Source organism: Dama dama, chromosome 20 (genome assembly GCF_033118175.1).
Source record: "Dama dama isolate Ldn47 chromosome 20, ASM3311817v1, whole genome shotgun sequence".
NCBI lineage: Eukaryota > Metazoa > Chordata > Mammalia > Artiodactyla > Cervidae > Dama > Dama dama.
In genome coordinates this window covers 90137248-90159522 of record NC_083700.1, presented here as the reverse complement: position 1 = coordinate 90159522, position 22275 = coordinate 90137248, and the positions used below count along the sequence as shown (strand labels likewise).

The 22275-nt window shown below is 46.7% G+C and overlaps 1 protein-coding gene and 1 long non-coding RNA gene across 2 annotated transcripts in view; one reads left to right on the top strand and one right to left on the bottom strand.

Annotated features, from left to right (window-relative positions):
• The window catches only part of LOC133041337 (uncharacterized), a 28584-nt gene extending 12278 nt beyond the window's left edge, over positions 1-16306 (top strand). Inside the window, exons 3-4 of the long non-coding RNA XR_009689219.1 lie at positions 7918-8637; positions 16143-16306. This is a non-coding gene — a long non-coding RNA (uncharacterized LOC133041337). The remainder of the gene's footprint in view (positions 1-7917; positions 8638-16142) is intronic.
• Positions 1-21361, bottom strand: part of SLC1A7 (solute carrier family 1 member 7) — a 55343-nt gene extending 33982 nt beyond the window's left edge. The window contains exons 1-2 of the mRNA XM_061121862.1: positions 16559-21361; positions 8382-8461 (exon numbers count right to left, since the gene is read on the bottom strand). Coding sequence (XP_060977845.1) covers positions 8382-8461; positions 16559-16735 — 257 coding nt within the window. The 5' untranslated portion in view covers positions 16736-21361. The remainder of the gene's footprint in view (positions 1-8381; positions 8462-16558) is intronic.
• Between the last annotated feature and the right edge of the window lie 914 nt (positions 21362-22275).

The window sequence follows — 22275 nt, the reverse complement described above, 5'->3', positions numbered from 1 at the left end:
TATTTTCTGTGAAGCAAAGAATGTCAGGTGGAGGGAGCCAGTTTTCCCACATGTGACCGTGACTCGGCTCTGTGGCCACAGGTAGTCACCTCCACCATTAGGAATGGCTTTCCTGGGACAACCGTCATAACTGGTTATGACCAGTGCCCCTATGCCATGGTTAGGAGGGAGAGAAAGAACCCACCCAGAGGATATGGGAACACAGGTCCCCTACTTCCCCTCCCTCTACCAGAGGGGCGGCTAGTGTCTAGTCCAACTGGGCCCACCTGCCCCAGGCTCCTGAACTTGACCCTCCCCATACAGTGGTTGTCCACAGAGGAGAGTAGCAGGAACTTTTTCAAGATCTCACCCACCTCCCCAGACTCACATATGTCCCCAGAATGCCCCATGTTGAACACATACTCTGCGTGTCGTGGGCTCCTAAAAAGAAAGGAGGAGGGTTTGTGGCCCCCAGGTGGGTGGAGAGACCTGCAGGCTGGACATCACAAAGCCCTGGGTTGTGGTTGGGTTGAGAGAGGCCAGAGCAGGGGTCTAGCCCAGCCTGGGAATCAGGCTGGAGTTCCCATAGGAGGTGGCTGCTGAAAAGATCCTTGAAGGATGAGTAGGAATTCTCTAACTGGAAGTGGGGAAGATCCTGGGGGTCTGTGATGGGTGATAAAATCTGGAAGTTTTCGGAGTCACCAAGCTGATGGTCTGACCCCACCCGCAGCCCACAGCTGGGCTTCGTTTCCCCTCCTGATGAGTAAGGTGATCAGCTGACTGGGCAAGTGGGCCAAAGAGCGATCCCAGGGCTCCCCTCCGAAAGGTCAGCAGGGCTCTGCTAAGAACATCTGCCCCATGACTTGTAGGGTAGAGTTCAGAAGTGCAAGCTGCCCATTCCTCCTACCTCCCTCCCACTGACTGTCTACCCTGGGACACCCCAGGCAACTGCCCCTTGCAGACCGGCTCTCAAGCCAGACTCCAATGGCGGCTTGGCCCAGAACCATCTCCAGTAAGTTAGAACGTGGGTGTTTGGGAGTTGTCTGCCAAACTAGAGTTCCTCAGGAAGGGGGAGAAGGGAGGTTTGGGTTTCTTTGGCCAAACATGACTTCCTCATTCTGAGAAAAATCAGTCTAAAATTCTTACAATAGAAAAGCAGTACATATACATGTGCACACATACACTCACACAATACACGTGTAAATATCTACAGCACACATTCACATATTAACCCACACACTCGTGGATTTCTCTGCTATGATGTGGAGCTAACAAAACATTCTGCCATGTTCAGCATCAGTGAGTCACAAACACATGGATTCAGTTTTCCTTGAATGATGCCTGGTTTAAGACGTTGAAGAATGAGGGGAGAGGAGAGTTTGGCAAAAAGCAAGTGGAGATTTGGAGGCTCTAGCTGGATCCAGATGCTGATTTGACCCACCCCTGCTTCCTTGCATCACTCTTGTCTGGGGATGTGTGAAAACAAGGCTTAGATGACCTCCCAACATTAGAAGCAAAGTCCAACCTCACTGGGGCCAAAATGGTCCCCCTCCCCCCATAGCACCTGCTGGGAACATCTTTGTAAAGTTTGCAGAAGGCATTGTGTCTATTTTATGGTTGAGGTGAAGAGTGTGGTAAATAACAGGTGTTGGGGTAAATCTGGGGGCTTCCGTTATGGCTCAGACAGTGAAGAATCTGCCTGCAATGCAGGAGACCCAGGTTTGATGCCTGGGTTGGGAAGATCCCCTGGAGGAGGGCATGGCAACCCACTCCAGTATTCTTGCCTGGAGAATCCCCATGGACAGAGGAGCCTGGAGGGCTACAGTCCATGGGGGTCGCAAAAAGTCCAACATGATGGAGTGACTAAGCACAGCACAGCAGTGAGGTATCTTCCAAGAACATAAAGGAACAGGAAGTTGCCAGTATTCTTTGGGTTAAACCATAAATGTAAATTGGGTTAAATAATAAATGTAAAGCAAAAGGGATCCAGGTAGCAACAAGTGATATTACAGGGAGAAAATGGGAAAGGAAGGCTCCAAAGGCTTGACTTTTCTAATGAAAGAAGGTGTAATTAGCATGGAATCAGTCAGCAGTGGAGCACAGAGAAGACAGAAGAGAGTGATAAGTTCCTTAGCACCGTCCAAGTACAATGCCGTGGCAGGTGCTAACCATCAGACTATTAGTTCCTATGCCAATGTAACATGAGGCAGAGCTTTCTAAATTTTGTCTGAGGCTTCTGTGTTCCTTGCAGTTGAGTTCGTTTTTAGAAGAATTTTTCAAGTGACAATTGTGAGGCAAGAAGGCACCCATTGTGCAGGGGAAGGGAGAGACTTGCAGTTTGATGGAAGTGCCCCTCCTTGAGACCTTAAAATCTGCCGAGTTATGGAAAGGGGCACTAATTTGCACAAGAGACTCAGGGGCCTTCTGAGAAAAAAGAGACTAAAACCCTAACCACTGCTTCTTGCAATTTGAAGTTAGGATCAGGGTTTACTAGGGTGCCCATGACCAAGGTCTGTCAGCACTAAAGACCTCCAGGGCTAACTCACCATGGGGGAGAATGGATTCAGGCCTCAACCTCAGTGAGCTAATCTCAGAGCATGACTGAAGTTGTTTTGAAGAACCACAACTAAGCTCTCTGGTATGACCTAAGAGCCAGAACTGAGCATCCCTGTGGCTTGAGTAGGTACATGTACCTGCAAAGGGCCGTGTTTAGGCTGGAACCAATCCATGCAGAACCTGTGCTCAACAGTGACACTATGTGGAAGGAACCAGAGCAACAGGGCTAGTGGCAAGATCAGATGTTCCAGTTCTCTCTTTACCTATTAATACTTATAAGCTGATCTTGGCCAATGGGTGCAGGCCTCAAGAGGAAGAAAATGGGCTTCCTGCTTGTGCATATTCATTCCTCAAGTCAGTACATAAAGCAAAAACCATTCATAATTAAATTTTCCCTTGAAGATCCCTTAAATTGTTCATAAAGTTCAGGAGGTATATACTTTCATTCAAGACAGTTTTCCTCCCAGTTTTGGGTTGCTGTTTCTTTAGGTGATCACCAGCTGAAGTGGACGGCATTCACTTGGAGGCCATGATGTGAAAAAGAAACCATACAATCCTCTCTTCATGGCCTAGAATCACCACAGCCATGTGGGGAGATGTTCACGTGTCAGATGCAAGACACGTGGGAACTGAGACTGACTTAAGAGTGAAGTGGACCCAGCTCTCCCATGGTACAGGCACCCAGGACATAGCTCTTTGAATGGGGGAAGCCATTTGTCTCCTTTAAAAGATTTTCTCTCTTTTTCGTACCACATGTAATTGAATTCACTAAATTTAAATGCATGTAGGATGGAACTCCACCACCTGGGCCCTGAAAACTAAAAATGGCAAACCTAGACTCATACAGGTTATACCGTTACATATTGTCCTGCCAGCACAGATTTAACCAGTGAGGTCCCCAAGTGATGAGTCTACAGGAGAAGTGCTCTGGCCAGAGGCTGGGTGCATTTGTCCTCCTTGGCAATTGTATTTATCTCTGTGGATGAAGAAATTGACATTTGGTTTATTTGGCTGCTTCTTGCTGGTATCAGAGGACAGGCATGACCAGTTCAGGGGCTCAGATGAGGTTGAGTTTCTGAATCAGTAAGCCAAGGACCACACCCTGGGCCTAGTGAATTCACTAATAAGAAAGACAAGAACAAACATTTTCAAGAAAAAGAATAGGGGCAGAATTAGGGATGTGGAATGATAGGATTGTTTGTTATCCAGTGTTCGTAATCCGCTTATGTAACTTTTTAAAGTGCAAACCATTTTAAAAAGATAACTCCGAATCATTGTTCAAATGTTGGTCATAAACCTTGCCTGAATTCTGCCTCAACTTCTTCCACTGCTCTTGGTTCATTTAAAAAGCATTTCTTAGGCACATATGATGTACCAGACCCTGTGATGTCCCTGAGAAAGAGACGAATTCATATTCTTCAGGATCCTTTTTATGGTAAGGAGGTTGTCCGTGTTCAGAAGAAATTCCTCGATGAGCCACTGGGACCAGAAGCTGGGAAGCACCTCCACCCAACCCCACTCCAGGAATAGGGCGTGAGTGGAGATGACTTATAAAGACAAGGAGGGTAGGATTTCTGGCTTGTCTTGAAGGGGTAGAGAGAAGGAAGGTATGGAGACAGAAAACAGGTGGACACACCCTAGGGTGACCCCTAGTGATCCATGCCCTTGTGAACATAGAGGGGGACTTAATTAAGAGGTGAAGAGGGCATCGTGGGAGGGAAGCAGCCTGAGCAGAGGTGGTATCTGGCATGCTTAGAAACTAATGAGGGGACAAGCCTGACACCAGGGGCTTGGTGTCGGGAAGGGAGGCAGATTCTCCAGGAAGAGGGGAATGGGTGCCAGGCTTTGGGACCCCAACTTGCAGGTTACTGGAATTGAAGCAAATGTGCCTTGATGTGTATCCTTGTACTGCCCTGGAGCAATTTACACAGCAGGAAGCCTCTGTCTCCTGGGGGTACAGCTTGGAGGCCCGGGAACAGAAGAGCAACAGCCCTCAAGCCAGGCTCTCTAGCTATCCAGCCAGAAGTTCTGATCCCAAGTCATCATGGTTTCTTTTCAAACCATTAGAACACATGTGGAACTTTTAAAACAAACTCATTTGGGCCCTTTGGCAGTTCTGGTTCAGCAAGCTGGGAATGAGGCCTGACAGTTGAATTTTCAAATTTGCTTTGGTGATTTTGCTCTGTCCTGAGCGACAAACCCCAAACCAGAGGGGCTGCTCCTTGAGGATAAAAATGCCTGGCCTTGGGCTGGTCAAGAGCAAGAGCTCAGGGAACCATGGGTGATGGATGGGCAGATGGATTACAGACCAGTTGAAGCTAAAGGAAGACAGGCTCAGGGATGGAGCAGTTAGGCGTTCAGAAATGTGTCATTTTCTCCCAAGAAGGTTTAATTCTCCCTTAATAGGGAAGTTTTACAGCACTTTCATATTTCAGTGACACGGTTGCTCTGCACCAGCCCAAACTATATAATATAAACACATGAAACATATAAACACACACTGGCTTTTCTCAAGTTAATACCACATTCCACTTTCAGCCAAGAGAAAGCACTTGAGTCTGGTGGCATGAGACCAGGCCTTTGAGAGCCAGGACTCAGAGAGCTGGATGGGCCTAAAATCACTGGGTAGCCTGGGTAAACTGAGGCCCAGGTAAACTTGCCTGCCCCAAGATCACCTGGTGATTGTGGCAGAAGCAGACCTAGGACCCAGGCCTTTGACCCTGATTTCAGGACTTTTTTTTTTAAGTTAAATAACTTGCTCAAAGTCACACAGCTAGGAAATAGCAGAGCCAGGATGTGAACCCAGGCAGGTCTGCCTGATTCCAGGGTCCATGCAAGGGCCACTTCATTTGAAGTGTTTCTGTTATGAGTAAGAGGCAACACCCTGGCAGTGAGTAAGGTCAACAATAAAGGGTGATGAAGATGCCCCATAATATTGCTATACAACTAGGGAAAAGGAAACAAAACAACAGAGTCCTGTGTTCCTCCGGCAGCATGTTTATTTGGCTGTTGTGTAATTGTCTATTTCCTCATCAGTCTCCCTCACAGCCTGTGAGCTCCTAGTAAATAGAACCTCATTCATCTCTGCATCTACAGCATTCAGTACAGGGCCACATGCCAGAAAGCACAATTGTTGAACTCATTAATCCACTCAGCAAGTATTAATAAGCACTTAAAGCGCGCCAGGCATTTGACAAGTTCCTGGGTGGAACCTCAACAGAATATTGCCTCTGCCTTCACAGAAAGTATAGTCCAGTGGAAGACAAGTTAACAATGATATACATATAGAATAATAACACATAGTAAGTGCTAAGCAAGAAAAGGAAGAGGGCATGATGGGGGAGAGTGAAGGTGGTAGTGAAGGGGGATGGGTGGGGAGGGCCTTTCTAAGGCAGTGACATGGAAGTTGAGATTTAAAGGAAGAAGAAGGGGAAGACATGGAAAGTGTTGGGGAAGCAGGCTCCAGGCAGAAGGAAGGCCCTGAGATGTGTGGAGACCCTGAGATGGGGAGGGTTTGGTTTGCTTACAAAACTAAGAGGCCAGGATGCTGGAGCGAGTGAGGCACAAGACCAGGTGGAGCACAGGCTGGGAGGACCCTGAAGGGCCTCCTAGTTAGGTTAAGGATGTGAGGTTTATACTAGATGCCATAGGAGCCATTGAAGGGTTTTAGGTGAATGAATGGCACGGCCGGATGGGCTTTTCATGAGACCATTCTGGACACCAGGTGGAGAAGAGATGGGAGGGGAACAAAAACCCAAGCCTGGAGACCAGTGACATCACAGTGGAGTCTGCACCTGTGGTGGGGATGACGATGGGTTCTAGTTGTGGGGAAGAATCAGCTGGAGTCACTGATGGATGAGCTGGGGTGGGGAAGAGAATAAACACAGAGGTTTGAATAACTGGGTAGGTGGAGCTGCCACTTACTGACAAGCAGAAAACAGGAAAAGGAATGGGTTTTCAGGGCAAAAATCTCATGTTGATTATGCTAAATTGAAATCCTCATGAAATATCAAGTCAATATCAAGGCAACGTCCCAGGTGGCGCAGTGGTAAAGAATCTGCTTGTCAATAGAGGAAATGCAGGAGACATGGGTTTGATCCCTGGGTCAGGAAGATTCCCTGGAGTGGGAAATGGCAACCCGCTCCAGTGTTCTTGCCTGGGAAATTCCATGGACAGAGGAACCTGGTGGGCTACAGTCCATGGGGTCTCAAAGAGTCGAACATGACTGAATGCACATACACACACACACACACACACACACACACACACACACACACACACACACACCATGTCAGGTAGGTAGTTTGAGTAATTCTCAGAAGGGAGGTCGGGGAGGGGGGTCTATAAACTTGGCTTATAGGTGGTATGTTAAAGCCATGAGGACAGATGAGAAAAGGCCTGAGAAATTGCAATTCAGAGGTTGATTAGAGGGGGGTGAAACTGGGATGAAGGGGCAGAGAGCAGACAAAGCTAGAGAGTGTAAGGTCATAGGGAGGAGTGTTTTAAGAGGGAAAGAGTGACCAATCATTTTATCAAGTGTATGAAATGTTGTGAACAGGTCATGCAGAGCAAGAACTCAGAGTGTCCTTTGGATGTAGCAATAGGGAGGCTACCGGTGACCTTGACAGATTCCCTGACTTAACGAATGACTCAAAAGATGTGTGAAGAGGAGGCAACCACTGAAGACGGTTGAGGAGTCAGGGAAGGCTTCTGGAGGGAAATGGCCTTTTAGCAGAGCCTTGAAGGTTGAGTCCTGGGAGACCCAAATGCTGCCTGCATGCAGCTGAACTGAGCTTGGCAAGGCCTCCTACAGGCAGCAGAAAGCACCATTAGCTGGCCTCTTAGATAATGGGGGACCATTATCTCTGCCACCCTAGAGGGGTGGCTCCCTCCTCAGCAATAGGGAAGCCGAGAAGGCTAATGACCCTGCCCAGGGGGACAGAGCCCCCTATATCCAGGAGCGTCCTGAATCCAGGATTCAGAGGCTTGTCCACTTCCCTCCCTGCACACAAGTCCTGGGAGGTAAGGGTTCTAAACCTATGGTCTCAGAGCAAAGGGCTCTTGGACACCATCTGGAGCCACCAGCTCATTATACATCTGAAAATTCTGAGACCTAGAGAGGACCAGGGCCTTGGTCAAACTCACCAGCACTTCTGTGGTAGAGACCAGGTGACCTCCAAGGATTTGCACTGGCCCTCACCCAAGTGGGTAAAGACTGAATGCTTTAGCCTGGCATTCAAGGTCTTTCATGATGAAGAACCCATCCTCCAGCTTCATCTCCCACCTGTCTGCCCTCAAAGCCTGTGCTCAATAGATAGCTTCCAATGGTCCTCACAGCAACCTTTTGGAGTAGATTTTTTTTTTTTCTTTCTTATTTTACAGATGAGGAAACTGAGGCTCAGAGGAGTCTGACAACCTGTCCAAGTTTCTGCAGGCAAGTACAGCACATAGCTGAGCCAGGATATCATCCTGTGATCGTTTCCAAGGTCACCTTTACCCCAGGCCTCGCTGCATTCATCACCTAGAGCCTCTCTCCCTGGAAGCAGGGCCTGAACTCCCTGACCCTGAGCTACCCTGGAGTCAGGTCAATCTCTATGACTCCAAATCACTCCAAATTAAGTCAACAAAGTGTCCACTGAAAGGGACTGAAGCAACCGGTGCCACTGAACGAGCCAGACTCCAGCAGCCCCTGCCACAGCCTCCTCCCCACAAGGACCCTACAACCATGCCATCCGGAGCCTGCAGTCCAGACACCCACCGCAGGAGCAGGGCCCAGACGGAATCTGTACAGAAGCCTCTCCCGGAAACCGCACCCCAGCCCTCCCAGCCGAACACCCGACCCTCACCTGGAGACTACCAGTGGGAGGATCAGCATCTTCAACATCCTCATCAAGAGCTCTCCCGGAAACTGGAAGTAACTAATTTCCTGAAAACACAGCAAGAGCTGGGCTTAGAGCAGATGATATGGACTTCACAGTTATTTTACAATCTTCAGAACACCACTTCACCCATATTCTCCTGTCTAACACATGGACAGCAGAGTCCATGGAGAAAACACTGGCTCTGGAGCCAAACAGACTTGGATTCCAATCTTGACCCCCTGTAAGTAGCTGTGTGGCCGTAAGCAAGTTACTCAATCTCTCTGAGTTTTTCTCATCTGTAACATGAGGGTCATAACCATTTCATAGGGCCACTGGGAGGCTTAAATAAGAGGATGCACATATAGCACTTGGCAGAGAGCCTGGATGAGAATAAATGGTTAGTAATGACATTAAATCACCTCTCTCCCCCGACTCTGTACATTCATCCTCCTAGCCTTGCTACAAATCTGTCTGAAATGATGATATGTGGCAAGAGAGCAGGGTTGAATATTGTTCACACATTCATTCAGCCCATACTGTGCCAGGCTTCGTACTGGGCACTCAAGAGTGAATGAGGCACAGTTTCTGCACCAGAGAAGTTGTTGGTCTACTTTATGAGAACACTGACTCATAAACAGACCACAGCATTCTTGAGTCAGTTTCCCTTCTGTACTGGGTCTCCTCACCCACACTTTCATAAATGCTTACCAGCCCTTTGAAGGAGGGCTCACATTTAAAATGCTGAAAGAGAGAGAATTGGATTGGTTGGTGAGACACCACTGTCTGTATTAAAGAGCCCTTCCTGGGCACAATTCTTACAACCAGGTTCCTCATAAGCTGCTGGTTTCCCCTTATCTGGGGCCCTTGGATTAGAGCACCAGGTACTTGCCCAATCTGTTGTCTCCAGAGTAACTGGTCACATAACTGGAACATGATAACTGAAGAGGAAGGTACCCCGAGGGACAGTTAAGTTTGAATTTCAGATAAATAACAAATATTTGTTCTTTACCTATACTAAAAATTATTTGTAGATGGTTTTTTGCTTTTGTTTGCTTGTTTTGCCCCAGTCACACAGCTTGTGGGATCTTATTTCCCCAACCAAGGATCAAACCCATGCCCCCAGCAGTGGAAACACAGAGTCTTAACCACTGGACCACCAGGGAATTCCCTTATTCATTGTTTATCTGAAATTCGAATTCAACTGGATGTGTTCTTTTTAAATTTTTTAATTTAATTTAATTCAGTTTTGTTATTTCTGGCAATGCTAGCTTGAGTCCACTTTCCTCAGAGGGTAAGCTTGTGGGTGAGGCCAGTACAAGACTTTCAAACAAACACCATATGACTTAAATTTTTGTACTTATAAGTTTTTTTTGTAAACCCAAAGCCAAACATAGCTTTGGTTACTGGTCTGATACTTTGAAAAGCCCCAAATTATAGAATGTTGGTGCTGAGAAGGGGTTTTAAAGATCTTCTAGTCCAGCTGCCAACTCATTTTACATATGAGGAAGCTGAGCCAGGAGAGGGAGGTGATTTGCCCACAGAGTGAGTTAGCAACAGTGCAGGACAGAAATAGGGCCTCCCAGTTCCCTTCCACTACCATTTCCAACACACCCAAAAATCTACTTTTAAATATATACCCATTATGACTTTGTCTTTTGAATTAATTTTAATCCACGTATATTGTTGTTCGATCACTCAGTCACATCCGAATCTTTGCAACACCATGGACTGCAGCATGCCAGGCTTCTGTGCCCTTCACCATCTCCCTGAGCTTGCGGAGACTCAAGTTCATTGTGTCAGTGATGCCATCCAACCATCTCATCTTCTGTTACCCTCTTCTCCTCCTGCCTTCAATCTTTCCCAGCATCAGGGTCTTTTCTAATGAGTCAGTTCTTCGCATCAGGTGGCTGAAGTATTGGAGCTTCAGCTTCAGCATCAGTCCTTCCAATGAATATTCAGGACTGATTTCTTTTAGGATTGATTGGTCTGGTCTCCTTGCAGCCCAAGGAACTCTATAGAACTCTCCAACACCACAATTTGAAAGCATCAATTATTTGGTGCTCAGCCTTCTTTATGGTCCAGCTCTCACATCCAAACATGACTACTTGAAAAACCATAGCTTTGACTAGATGGACCTTTGTTGGCTAACTAATGTCTCTGCTTTTTAGCATGCTGTCTAGGCTGGTCATAGCTTTTCTTCCAAGCAGCAAGCATCTTTTAATTTCATGGCTGCAGTAACCATCTGCAGTGATTTTGGAGCCCAGGGAAATAAAGTCTGTCATGGTTTCCATTGTTTTCCCATCTATTTGCAATGAAGTGATGGGACCAGGTGCCATGATCTTTGTTTTTTGAATGTTGAGTTTTAAGGCAGCTTTTTCACTCTCATCTTTCACCTTCATCAAGAGGCTCTTTAGTTCCTCTTCACTTTCTGCCATTAGGGTGATGTCATCTGCATATCTGAGGTTATTGATATTTCTCCCTGCAATCTGGATTCCAGCTTGTGCTTCATCCAGCCCAGCATTTCACACAATGTACTCTGCATGTAAGTTAAATAAGCAGGGTGACAATATGCAGCCTTGATGAACTCCTTTGCCAATTTTGAGCCAGTACATTGTTCCATATCTGGTTCTGTTACATCTTGAACTGCATACAGGTTTCTCAGGAGGCAGGTAAAGTGATATGGTATTCCCATCTCTTATATATTCTTTACTTTAAATAGCACTATAATGACACGTAAGATACTCAGGTTTGATCTCCAGGTCAGGAAGATCCTCCGGAGGAGGGCATGGCTACTCACTCCAGTACTCTTACCTGGAGAATCCCCATGGACAGAGGAGCCTGGCGGTCTACAGTCAATGGGGGTCACAAAAGAGTCAGACACAACTGAAGAAACACACTACATAATGATAAAAAAAAAACAGCTGTTCCTCATCCATCTTTATCCTCAACCCCAACTTCCCACCCCGTTTGTCCTTTAGTATTGCTATTTGTAAATAATATGGCTATAATGCTATTTCCAGATATATCTTTTTGACATCTATTAACTTCCCTGCCATGACAGATGAGGGCTTAGTTCTTACTCCCTTTTTCCTCCTATCATTTCACCATTATATCATTTTTTGGTTAAACTAATTGCCAAGATTTAAAAATTTTGATCACAACATATTGTTCACTGTTGAACCAACCATGGCCCCTTTTTGTACAACCTTCATTTACTTCCTGAAATTAATAACTGACTGATTTTTCATTTACCTTGTTTTCTGTGAACCATTCATTAGTTTCTTCCAAATGCTTTAACATCTCTTTTAAAATGCTTAACAATAGTGTTTCCTCAAACACGTGGGTCCATTTTTAGGCTCCTGGGATCTCAGTCCAAAAGCTCTCCATCCTCTTTTTCCAGGCTGCAAAGACTGCTGTCTAGGCCAGTGGTTGTCACGGGTCTCTTCTTTCCTGGGACTTTGTCCTCTCTAGGATCCCTTCTTTCCTGGATTCCTAGACTTCTTGGTTTACCTCCTTGTTTTGCTGGAGCATCTCCTTTGATAGATTCCTCAGTAAGGGCAAATGGGAGAGAAACTTCTGAATCTTACATAGTTGTTTAGTCATTAAGTCATGTCCAGCTCTTTGTGACCCCATGGACTGTAGCCTACCAGGCTCCTCTGTCCATGGGGCTTCCCAGGCAAGAATAAGAGTGGGTTTCCATTTCCTTCTCTAGGGTATTTTCCCGACCCAGGGATCAAACCCACATCTCTTACATCTCCTGCATTGGCAGGCAGGTTCTTTACCACTAGCGCCACCTGGGAAGCCCCTTACATAGTAAAAATGCCTTTATTGTCCCTTTACCTCTGATAAATTCTTGGCTTGAAAGAATTTCCCTGCTAAATTTCAAAGGCATTTCCTCTTTGTCTTCTAGATTCCAGCATCACTTAAGATGTTTGAAGCTATTCTTACTTCCTATTCTTTACACCATAGGTGTGTGTGTGTGTGTGTGTGTGTGTGTGTGCGCTAAGTTGCTTCAGTCGTGTCTGACTCTGTGTGACCCCGTGGACTGTAGCCCGCCAGGCTCCTCAGTCCATGGGATTCTCCAAGCAAGAATACTGGAGTGGGTTGCCATGCCCTCCTCCTTGAGATCTTCCCGACCCAGGGATTGAACCCATTGTCTCCTATGTCTACTGCTTGGCAGGCGAGTTCTTTACTACTAACTCCACCTAAGAAGCCCATTCTTTAAATTAGACCGGTTTTATTCTCTCAGAACCATTTTAGGATTGTTTATTTACCTCTAGCCTTTTTGGTAATTTTCATGAATAGACCATGGTATGAGCTTCTCTTCTTTTTTAAGAAATTCATGGCACTGAGCTTATACCTTTCACTTCTGAGAAATAGTCTTGTTTTCTTTGTGAAATTTTTCTCTCCACTTTTTCCTGTTAGCTCTCTTTAAAACTCTTACTAGGAGGTTGAATGTTGGACATTCTCATTTTCTTATATTTTCTTTTTCTATTTTCATCTCTCTTTGTTTTACTTTCTGGGAGATTTCTGCAGCTTTATCTCAGCTATTGACATTTTTATCTTGGCTCATCTACTTTTTATTTCCAAAATCTCTTTCTTATTATTGAATTATTCCTTCTTTTTGCATGCTGTTCTGTTTTATAGTCACTATATCTTCTCTCATATACCTGAAGAACTTAAGAAAAGATTAGAAAATGTTCTACTCTTGGCATTGCCCATGCTTTATTAGAGACCCTCAGTGCTATTTGTTTGGCCTCACTATCTTCCACATTAGCAGGTTTGACTTCACCTTCTGCTTATGTGTAAGTGTGAAGCACTAAACTTCTGTATGAATGAGCAGAACTTGTCAACTGAAGGCTCCCCAAGGAAGACTGATGCGTGAAGATCTGGTGTTTTCACTGGGGAGAGGATTCTCCTTCCCAGCAGAATTTGGAGGTCTCTCCTCTGAGGCTTCAGTGAGAAGTCCTTTCTACTTCTGGCTAGGTGGAGGTGTGGCTGTGCCTAAGCCCAGCTGACAGCAGTCATAGGTGGACCCACACTCAAGATGCAAATATTCCTTCACTCATTCTCTTGAAGCATGCACCCCATCACCTCCTCTCTCCCGGCACTTACAGGTGGGCCTAACATCTCTTAGTCAAGCTTCTCTGGTTCCTTGTGTCAAGCAGGGGGATAGAGATAGTAGATAAGGAATCCCCTGATTACATGAACTGGAAGGGACCTAGGGGTCTAACTGCTCCAGTTACAAAATCCTAGCCAGCATCCCTGATTTCAGCAGCATGCCTGACCCTTGCCTCCTGCAGCACCCTGTGCTTTCAAGTTCCGAGCCCTTCTGGAGTTTCCAAGACAAGCTCGAGTGGTATCTGCTTCTACAGACACAGGAGTTCAGCTTTCTGTGCTCTACTAAATGAGAGCATTCAGCTCCATCCCCTTCTCATCTAATGTACTGTAATTCCTCAACTTCTTTTTTCAGAGTCTCTTTTTGTATCATCTTTGTTCTTGGGAGCTTATATCTTTAAACAGTCCCATTGCTACAGTTTTAGTGGTATCCCAGAAAGGAAAGAAAAATGGGTACAATTACAAATTCACCATGGTTTAACTGGAACTCTCAAAATGATCTATGTTTTTAAATAAGATACCCATTTCCAAAGATAAATGTTGTGATTTTGTAAGTTCTTTTCACAAATAGGGCATTCTACCCTTTTGCATATTGTTTATGATTTTTGCCTTGTTGCATAAGCTTACAAAATAAGAAGGGTTTGGTTTCTGAGTCACAGGCAGAGATCAAACAAAAAACTCCTGGATTTCAAAGTAAGATGCTGAGAAAGCCAATTCCTGCCAAATAATTGTTCTAAGACTCCACATCCTTCCTTCAGTTTATCTGGCAGGTTAATCCAGACCGGAACACGTTTGCATTTCCAAACAGATGGGGAAGGCAGCTTTGGCAAAGGAGGCCCCAGATGAGTCTGGCTTTTAATAGTAGGCATTCCAATTTGTTTTCACAAAATAATCTTCCTGCAAGAGATATATTTTAGTTGCTGAAGAAAATTAAAGTGACTTGCAGATTGTGCCATTGCCAGTTTAATTCAGCAATTAGTTGAGTGTTCTCTCTGGACTTAGCTAGGGTCGCATTTTCGATCAAGAAAGCCCATGTGATAGTCAACAAGTCAAAGTTTGATGGGAGAAATAGACTCTTAACAAATGATTCTGAAGCAAGACTGCCAGTGGCTGGGCTCCAGTGGAGGGATGAGCCTGGGATGAGTGTGGGAGGAGAGTGTAATTTCAGATGTGGGCAGGTCTGGAAGAATTTCTGTCAGATTTGGGATATATGAGGTGATTCTTGGTAGCACCTGGACTTATAGGTAAGGGAAGGAGGAGTGAAGTAACGCTCACTAAGCACCCACTGCATCTGGTCACTGATGACTCCCTGTTTACCCCTCGCAGCAATTCTAGCAGACATATAGTCCCACCCCCTCCATTTTGCAGATAAGGAAACTGAGCCCCAGAAAGGAGATAGGATTTTGTCTATGGCCACACAGCCATTACTAGTAGAGACCAAGTTCAGAGTACCTCTGCCTCCAGAGTCTATGCTTCTCCCTAAATAACTGATAGCAGTTTAACAGTGTCACTATCATAATAGCGGGCTCGATTCCCAGGGAGGGATGTTTTCCTTCTCCTGGATGATGAAATCTGATGCCTTGAGCCCCAGTTGTAGAGATCATATTACTGAACGGCAGAGTGAGGAATTCTATGAGATAGGGAATCTTCCAGAAACCCATTGGCAAAAACTCTTTCCTTGACCAAACTTTAGACAGGTTATTCTGAGTCTTCTTTTCAACTGAGCCTCATCCTTGGGCCTTTTCTTCATCCTGCTTCACCTATTTGTAGCAAAAATCCTGCTAAGTCAATTTGGTGAGAAGCCCCCAACTCTGCCTTCAGCAAGCATCTTGTTAGTGAGTTTAGCAAGAATCCCCCTACCCTACCCTACCCTTGATGTCTCTTAGTAATTGTCTGTTCACTGACCTCTGCACTGCACTCGTCAGCTGTAAATCCCCAGCTTCTATTGTTGCGCCTGATCCCTCTCCCCTACTGCCGTGGTCTTGACACCTATCACAATAGTCCCGAATAAAGTCCTCCTTACTGTTTTAACAGCATCATGATAGTTTTTCCTTCAACACCATGAGAGTCCCTCCCTCTCCCATGGGAGCTGAGAGCTAACTGAGAAAACGGCCCTTCCCCAGGCAAGGCATCATCACCCTTGCTGTTACACAGGCCAGAGCCCTGAGGGCCTACCTTATCTCCCTGTCCCCCAGCCCCACATTCAATCAGCCACCACATCCTAAAGCTTCTTCTTTGGGAAGCAGTTCTCATATCTGCTCTGTCATCCCCACTTGCATGTCTCATCCCCTCACTGCCCCCTGCCAGTCCTACCACTACCGCATCCTCCACTCAGCACCAGAGGGATGTCTCCAAGCTCAGGTCTGACCATATCACTGCCCTGCCTGGAGCTCCTCGAGGTTGCCCCAAGTCAGTGCTGGGTGATGGGATCTAGAGGCCTGATGGCCTTTGTGCTCCAGCCCCAGCCTCACAGTGTCCATTCCAGCTGCTGTGAATAGTTTGCTACGCCCCTCCCTCACAAATCTTCCATGCCCCTCTGTCTCACCACTCCTGCTGTTACCTCTGCCTAGAATGCCCCATAAACTGCTTTAGGAGATGGTCTCTAATGCCTGCTTTGCACACTTACAGACTCCATTCCACGTGGACCGATTCAGTGGACCTGAACTTGGGCAAACTCCAGGAGATGGTGAAGGACAGGGAAGCCTGGTGTGCTGCAGTCCATGGGGTCACAAAGAGTCAGACACGACTTGGTGACTGAACAACAGCAGACTACCCTTCCCTCCCCCACAACTCTTAGCTTGTGGGTACTCTCACAAGGTACCCTCGCCTCCCATTCACCTGGAGATGCCAGTGTGTAGCCACTCCCTCTCACACTCTTGTCCTGCCATGCATTTGTCACACTCCACTTACAGAGGAGAAAACTGGTGAGATGAAAAGTCTCTGTCACGTCACCCAGGAGCCATGGAGTGGGAGCGTGACCCCCAGATCACTCAGGCCCACCCAGCCCTCTGAGATGGGGACCCATGATGCCCAGCATGGCTGACCTGGGGTGAGAGGCGCCGGGTCCTCAGGAAGAAGCCAAGGAGGCAGCCCACGGTGACAGAGAGCACAGACAGGATGAGTAGTCCATTCCGCTTGCACACATCCCTCCCACGTGCCAGGATGGCACCCAGCACCATGGCGAGCCCAGCCTGCTGGCCCGGGGCACAGCACCATTCCATGCACGGGAGGCCAGCCCGGTCACAGGGTCCTGGCTCTTGCTCCTCAACAGGCAGGTGGTTGGGGTTGCTAAGCGCCAGTCGCCAGCCGCACAGCCATGGCCTGTGTGGCTGCCCCAGAGGGAAGCCACAATCCTATTACCAGCTGCATCATTAGGAGCTAGGAGCAGATTAGAGCCTGGGAAATTAGAGCAGGCCACGTGGTTGGGGGTTCAGACTTCAGAGCCAAGTACTCCTCTTAAAGAGGGGAGAGGACCAGGAGCTGGTGGGAGGAACCAGAGGAACGTTTGGTTGGTTTGACTTTTACCTCCGCTTCATTCCAGAAAGAACTGAAGGCAAGACAATAAGTAGCAGTAATAAGCAATAATAAACTAATAATAATAGCTACCTGGCAGAGCTAACAATCACCAACATTAAGCATTCATTGTACACCACTTGTTGTTACTTGTATTACCACATTTAATCCTAACACCGATCTCAAGAAGTAAGTACTGTTAGCATCATTTTACAGATGGAGCAAAGAGAGGTGGGGCAAAAGCAAGCATGCCATGTGGCAGGCCTGTTCAAGTTGTGTTATCTGTGTGAACCATCGGGAATCATCCCAACAGCCTTGGGTTCCAACCTTCATTTTACTGAAAGGGAGACTGAGACCCCAGGGAGCCAGAGTCCCTTGGCCACAGGCCTAGAGCTAGCAAATGGCAGAGTGGAATTTGTTGGTTTGGTTTCCACCACATGAACAGGTGGATGGGTTCACTGGTCCTTCCCAGTATTGTAGGGAATGTAGGATTTTTTTGTAAATTTTTTAAAAAAAATAATTAATTTTGGGGGGTTGCACTGGGTCTGCATTGTCATGCATGGGCTTTCTCTAGTTGCTGCAAGTGGAGGCTACTTTCTAGTTGTGGTGTAAGGCTTCCCACTGTAGTGGCTTTTCTTGCTTCGGAGCACAGTCTCTAGAGCATGGACTTCAGTAGTTGTGGTGTATAGGCTTAGTTGCCCTGTGGCATGTGGGATCTGCCTGGACCAGGGATCAAACTCATGTTCCCTGTATTGGCAAGTGGATTCTTAACCACTGAACCACCAGGGAAGCCCAGGAATGTAGGGTTTGAGTCCAGTGGACCTGAGGCTCTGCTAGCCATTGTCCTTCAGGGTGCTTTAAGCCTGAAGCTGGGAACCCTGGAGGGTCTCAGGGCTTATTGTTTTTAGAGATGACAATGTCCAAGGGATTTACATTCAAGTCCCAGCTCTGCCACTTGCTAGCCATGTGATCCAGAACAGCCATTTAATCACACAGGGCCTCAGTTTCCCCAACAAAACGGACATAATAATCACCATGTACTTCCTTAGGGCTGGTGCAACATTCTACTCAGAACACATTCATGAAAGCAGGGGTGAGCTGTAACGTGCCTGGTAGGGAGAGGTTATTAGGATTATCATCTGTATTCAGCATTAGAGCTAAAGGTGGTTTTTGTTTGTTTGTTTTGAGGGGGGTTTGTTTGTTTATTGGTTTTATGGGTTTTTTTTTTTTTTTTTTTTGCTATTTCTTGTGGCCTGGCCTGCCCTTTAAAGCCAGAGGGAATTAATGCTCTATTTCACTAGGAGACTGTAATCTCATTAGGGCAGTCAGGTGACAGCAGAGAGCTTGGGTCTGTGGGTCTGTGGCGGGTGGTGTGTGCCCAAGTTTGCCTCCCCTGAAAAGGTGACAGGGCCAAGGAACTGCCGGGGGTCTTGGAGGAGGGCACAGTGGTGCAGGCCCTGAAGCTTTGGGCAGAATCCCACAGGGAGGAGACCCTCCAGTCTCAACCAGCTCTGTGACCTTGCCCTCTCTGGACCTCAGTCTTGTCTTCCAAAGAATGAGAGAAACAGCCTAAGTGCTTTCTAAGGATCCCTCTCAAATCTCTTCCCTGGTAGCTCAGTCAGTAAAGTAATCCGCTTGGAATGTGGGAGACCTGGGTTCGATTCCTGGGTTGGGAAGCTCCCCTGGAGAAGGGAACAGCTACTCAGTCCAGTATTCTGGCTTGAAGAATTTCATGGACAGAGGAGCCTGGCAGGCTACAGTCCATGGGGTCACAAAGAGACATGACTGAGTGACTTTCACTTTCTTTTCTTTCCAAATATATTGCTCTTTTCCAGTAACTTTAGGAGTATGGGTGTGGATACAGATCTGAGAGTATTTTTTTTCCCTCCAACTCCTACTCTTAAAACCAAGAATCTACTGATAACACCTTCAGCTCCAACAAATGCCTCATTTTCCAATTGACCAGGTGATGTAGTTGCTGCCTAGAAGAGAAAACATTCTGAGTAGATATTTGGATTTGCATTTCAATCAGTGTGCAGTTCAGTTCAATTCAGTCACTGGGTCGTGTACGACTCTTTGCGAGCCCATGGACTGCAGCACGCCAGGCTTCCCTACCCATCACCAACTCCCAGAGCTTACTCAGATTCATGTCCATCGAGTCGGTGATGCCATCCAACCATCTCATCCTCTGTCATCCCCTTCTCCTCCTGCCTTCAATCTTTCCCAGCATCAGGCTCTTCTCAAATGAGTCAGTTCTTCATATCAGGTGGCCAAAGTATTGGAGTTTCAGCTTCAGCATCAGTCCTTCCAATGAATATTCAGGTCTGATTTCCTTTAGGATGGACAGGTTTGATCTCCTTGCAGTTCAAGGGATTCTCAAAAGTCTTTGAATCACAGTTCAAAAGCATCTATACGTCGGCACTCAGCTTTCTTTTATAGTCCAACACTCACATCCATACATGACTACTGGAAAAACCATGGCTTTGACTAGATGGACCTTTGTTGGCAAAGTAATGTCTCTACTTCTTAATATGCTGTCTAGGCTGGTTGATGTGCAGCCCTGGCCTTTAACCATGAAGTAGGTGAGTCTTGCTTTCCGTTTTGGCTTCAAGACTCTAGATTCCCACGGTGCCCCCACAACTCTTCCTATCTCCTGTCCCTCACACTCTGACACAACCACCTCCCAGGCTCCAGGCCTTCCTTTCCATTGCTTCCACTGTCTTCAACAGGGGAAGTTACAACTCATTTAAGCAAATATTCTTTTTTTTTTAGTTAATTAATTTACACACATATTTTTTTTATTTTTGGCTGAGCTGGGTCTTTGTTGCTTCTGCACAGGCTTTCTCTAGTTGTGGGGGCTACTCTTCATTGCAGTGAGAGGGTTTCCCATTGTGATGGCTTCTGCTGTTGCAGAGCACAGGCTCTAGGGTGTGCAGGCTCAGTAGTTGTGGCACATGTGCTTAGCTGCCCTCAGCATGTGAAATCTTCTCAGATCAGGGATTGAACCAATTTCTCCTGCACTGGCAGGTAGATTCTTATCCACTGGGCCACCAGGGAAGACCCAAGCAAGTATTCTTATCGCACCCTCTCATGTCATCCCTCCTGGGTACTGGAGACATAGCAATGAGTTGATACAATACTTGCTCTCAGGGAGCTTATAAGAATATTGAGGTGCTGTAGGAAAGGACTTCTTAGGTGGCACTAGTGGTAAAGAATCTGCCTGCCAACGCAGGAAACGTAAGAGACTTGGCTTTGATCTCTGGGTGGGGAAGATCCCCTCGAGGAGGAAATGGCAACCCACTCCAGTATTCTTGCCTGGGAAACCCCATATACAGGGGAGCCTGGCGGGCTACAGCCCATAGGGTTGCAAAGAGTCAGATACGACTAAAGCAGCTTAGAGCGCAGGAAAGGACTAATTCACACAAAGTATAAGTGACTGATAACAAGCATACTAAGGATATTTACAAATCAAATAGAAAGGCTCCTGGATAAGAACCCTTTAAAAGCTCCCCATTGTCCACAGAATCAATTGCCTTGCAATGTTACTAGATGTGCAAAAACTATAATTTGGATGAAACAAAGTTAAGCTAGTTCTTTACTCCAGGAAGCTCAAAATCAGACTATCCAAGTTCATATCTTAACTCTACCACTTACTAGCTGTGTGACCTTAACCTCCTATAAAATTTCTTTACCTCTTTATAAAATAGGAATAATAAAACATTACATAGTTTATAGGGTTGTGATCAAATTCAGGTCAAATTCAGTGATGCCTGCTGTATGCTTGGAGCATTGCCTGGGTGCCCTGCAGACTCACAGGAAGTTACTATTCATTTTAGCAGAGCCTTTATAAAACTAGCATATGTTGGTGGAAGTCTCCACATGAGGGTACAGAAACCCTCTTCAGGAGCTGAGAGTTCTATGGTCTGGTGTTTGGGGAAAACACATTGGAACACTGAAACCTCCAGGAAGAAGTCTCTGTTTCTGAGGTCCTCAGGGGCTTGTATGTGCTCACCTCTCCAGCACACCACCTCCTCCTGCTCAAAGAGGCTTCTATAATACCAAACAACTTAGGGTTCCGGGAGCCCTGCATCCTCTCTCCGGCCTCCATGTCTGTGCCCATGCTATTCCCCTGCCTGGAATGTCTTTCTCTGTCTCCAAATTAACAGGTCAAATGCCCCATCTTCCCTGAAGCCTTTCCTAATCACCCCAGATGTACACCCCCTTCCTTTTCTTCCCACTAATTCAGGCCCTTTCACAATCACCACTGGGGGTTAACCACAGTTCCTTTATTTTTTTGTGCCATGCCACATGACTTGCAGGATTTCAGTTCCCTGACCAGGGATTGAACCTGGGCCATGGCCATGAAAGCCTGGAATCCTAACCACTAGGCCACCAGGGAAATCCCTCCAGTCCCTTTTAGGTGGCTCGGACAAGGAAGTAAAAATCTGTGTGAACAAAATTAAGTCTCTGTTATCATGTTATTTGAAAACACCTTGAAGGATCATCCTTAAAGTTAGACTTGGGTCTGGGGGAGCCCCAAGGGGCAAGGAGTTACCTCCAGAGCAGCTGAAACTGATGGGCAGCAGGAAGCATGGGAGATGCTTCCTGGCAGATTTGAGCCACACTGATTAAGATGCTGTGGACAGAGAAGATAAACAGTGTTGGCAAAAAAAAGAGCCCCGGATTACAAGGGCAGCTGTCGCACCCTGCATGGATGAGTCTGTAGTCAGCCTGGTTCTCACCACGGCAACTCTGTGCAGGATGTATCACAGTAGAGAGCTGCAGGGTCCATTTATTTGCTAATTATTAATGATTCTCCAGGACCAGCAGAGGGGCTGACTCAGCCAGGGAAGGTGTGTGTAGGAAGGCTTCTCGGAGGAGGGGTCATTTAGTCAGAGACCTGAATAAGCCAGGAGTTAACCCAGGGTAGGGAGTGTTGATCAAGGGGAAGGCAAGAGGAGAGCTTGTTACAAAGAGGGGCCCAGGTTGGGGATACAAGAGCTGCTTTGGGGAGCCCTCAACACAGTGGGCTGAGTGGCTGGCAAGCCTGGGGTCTCACTGCTTTCACCATGTTTCAAAGTGAGTTTAGGTTGAGCTGTCTAAGCTCCCAGCTGAGTTTTATGGTGATGACAGCTCTGGGTTTGTTGGCTGCTTTTCAGAGACATACCAGAGGCGCCTTCATCTCCTCCCTGACGCGTCTCCCAGCTCTCTGTAGGCTGGGCCATTCCCGGAAGGTTTTCTGTGGACA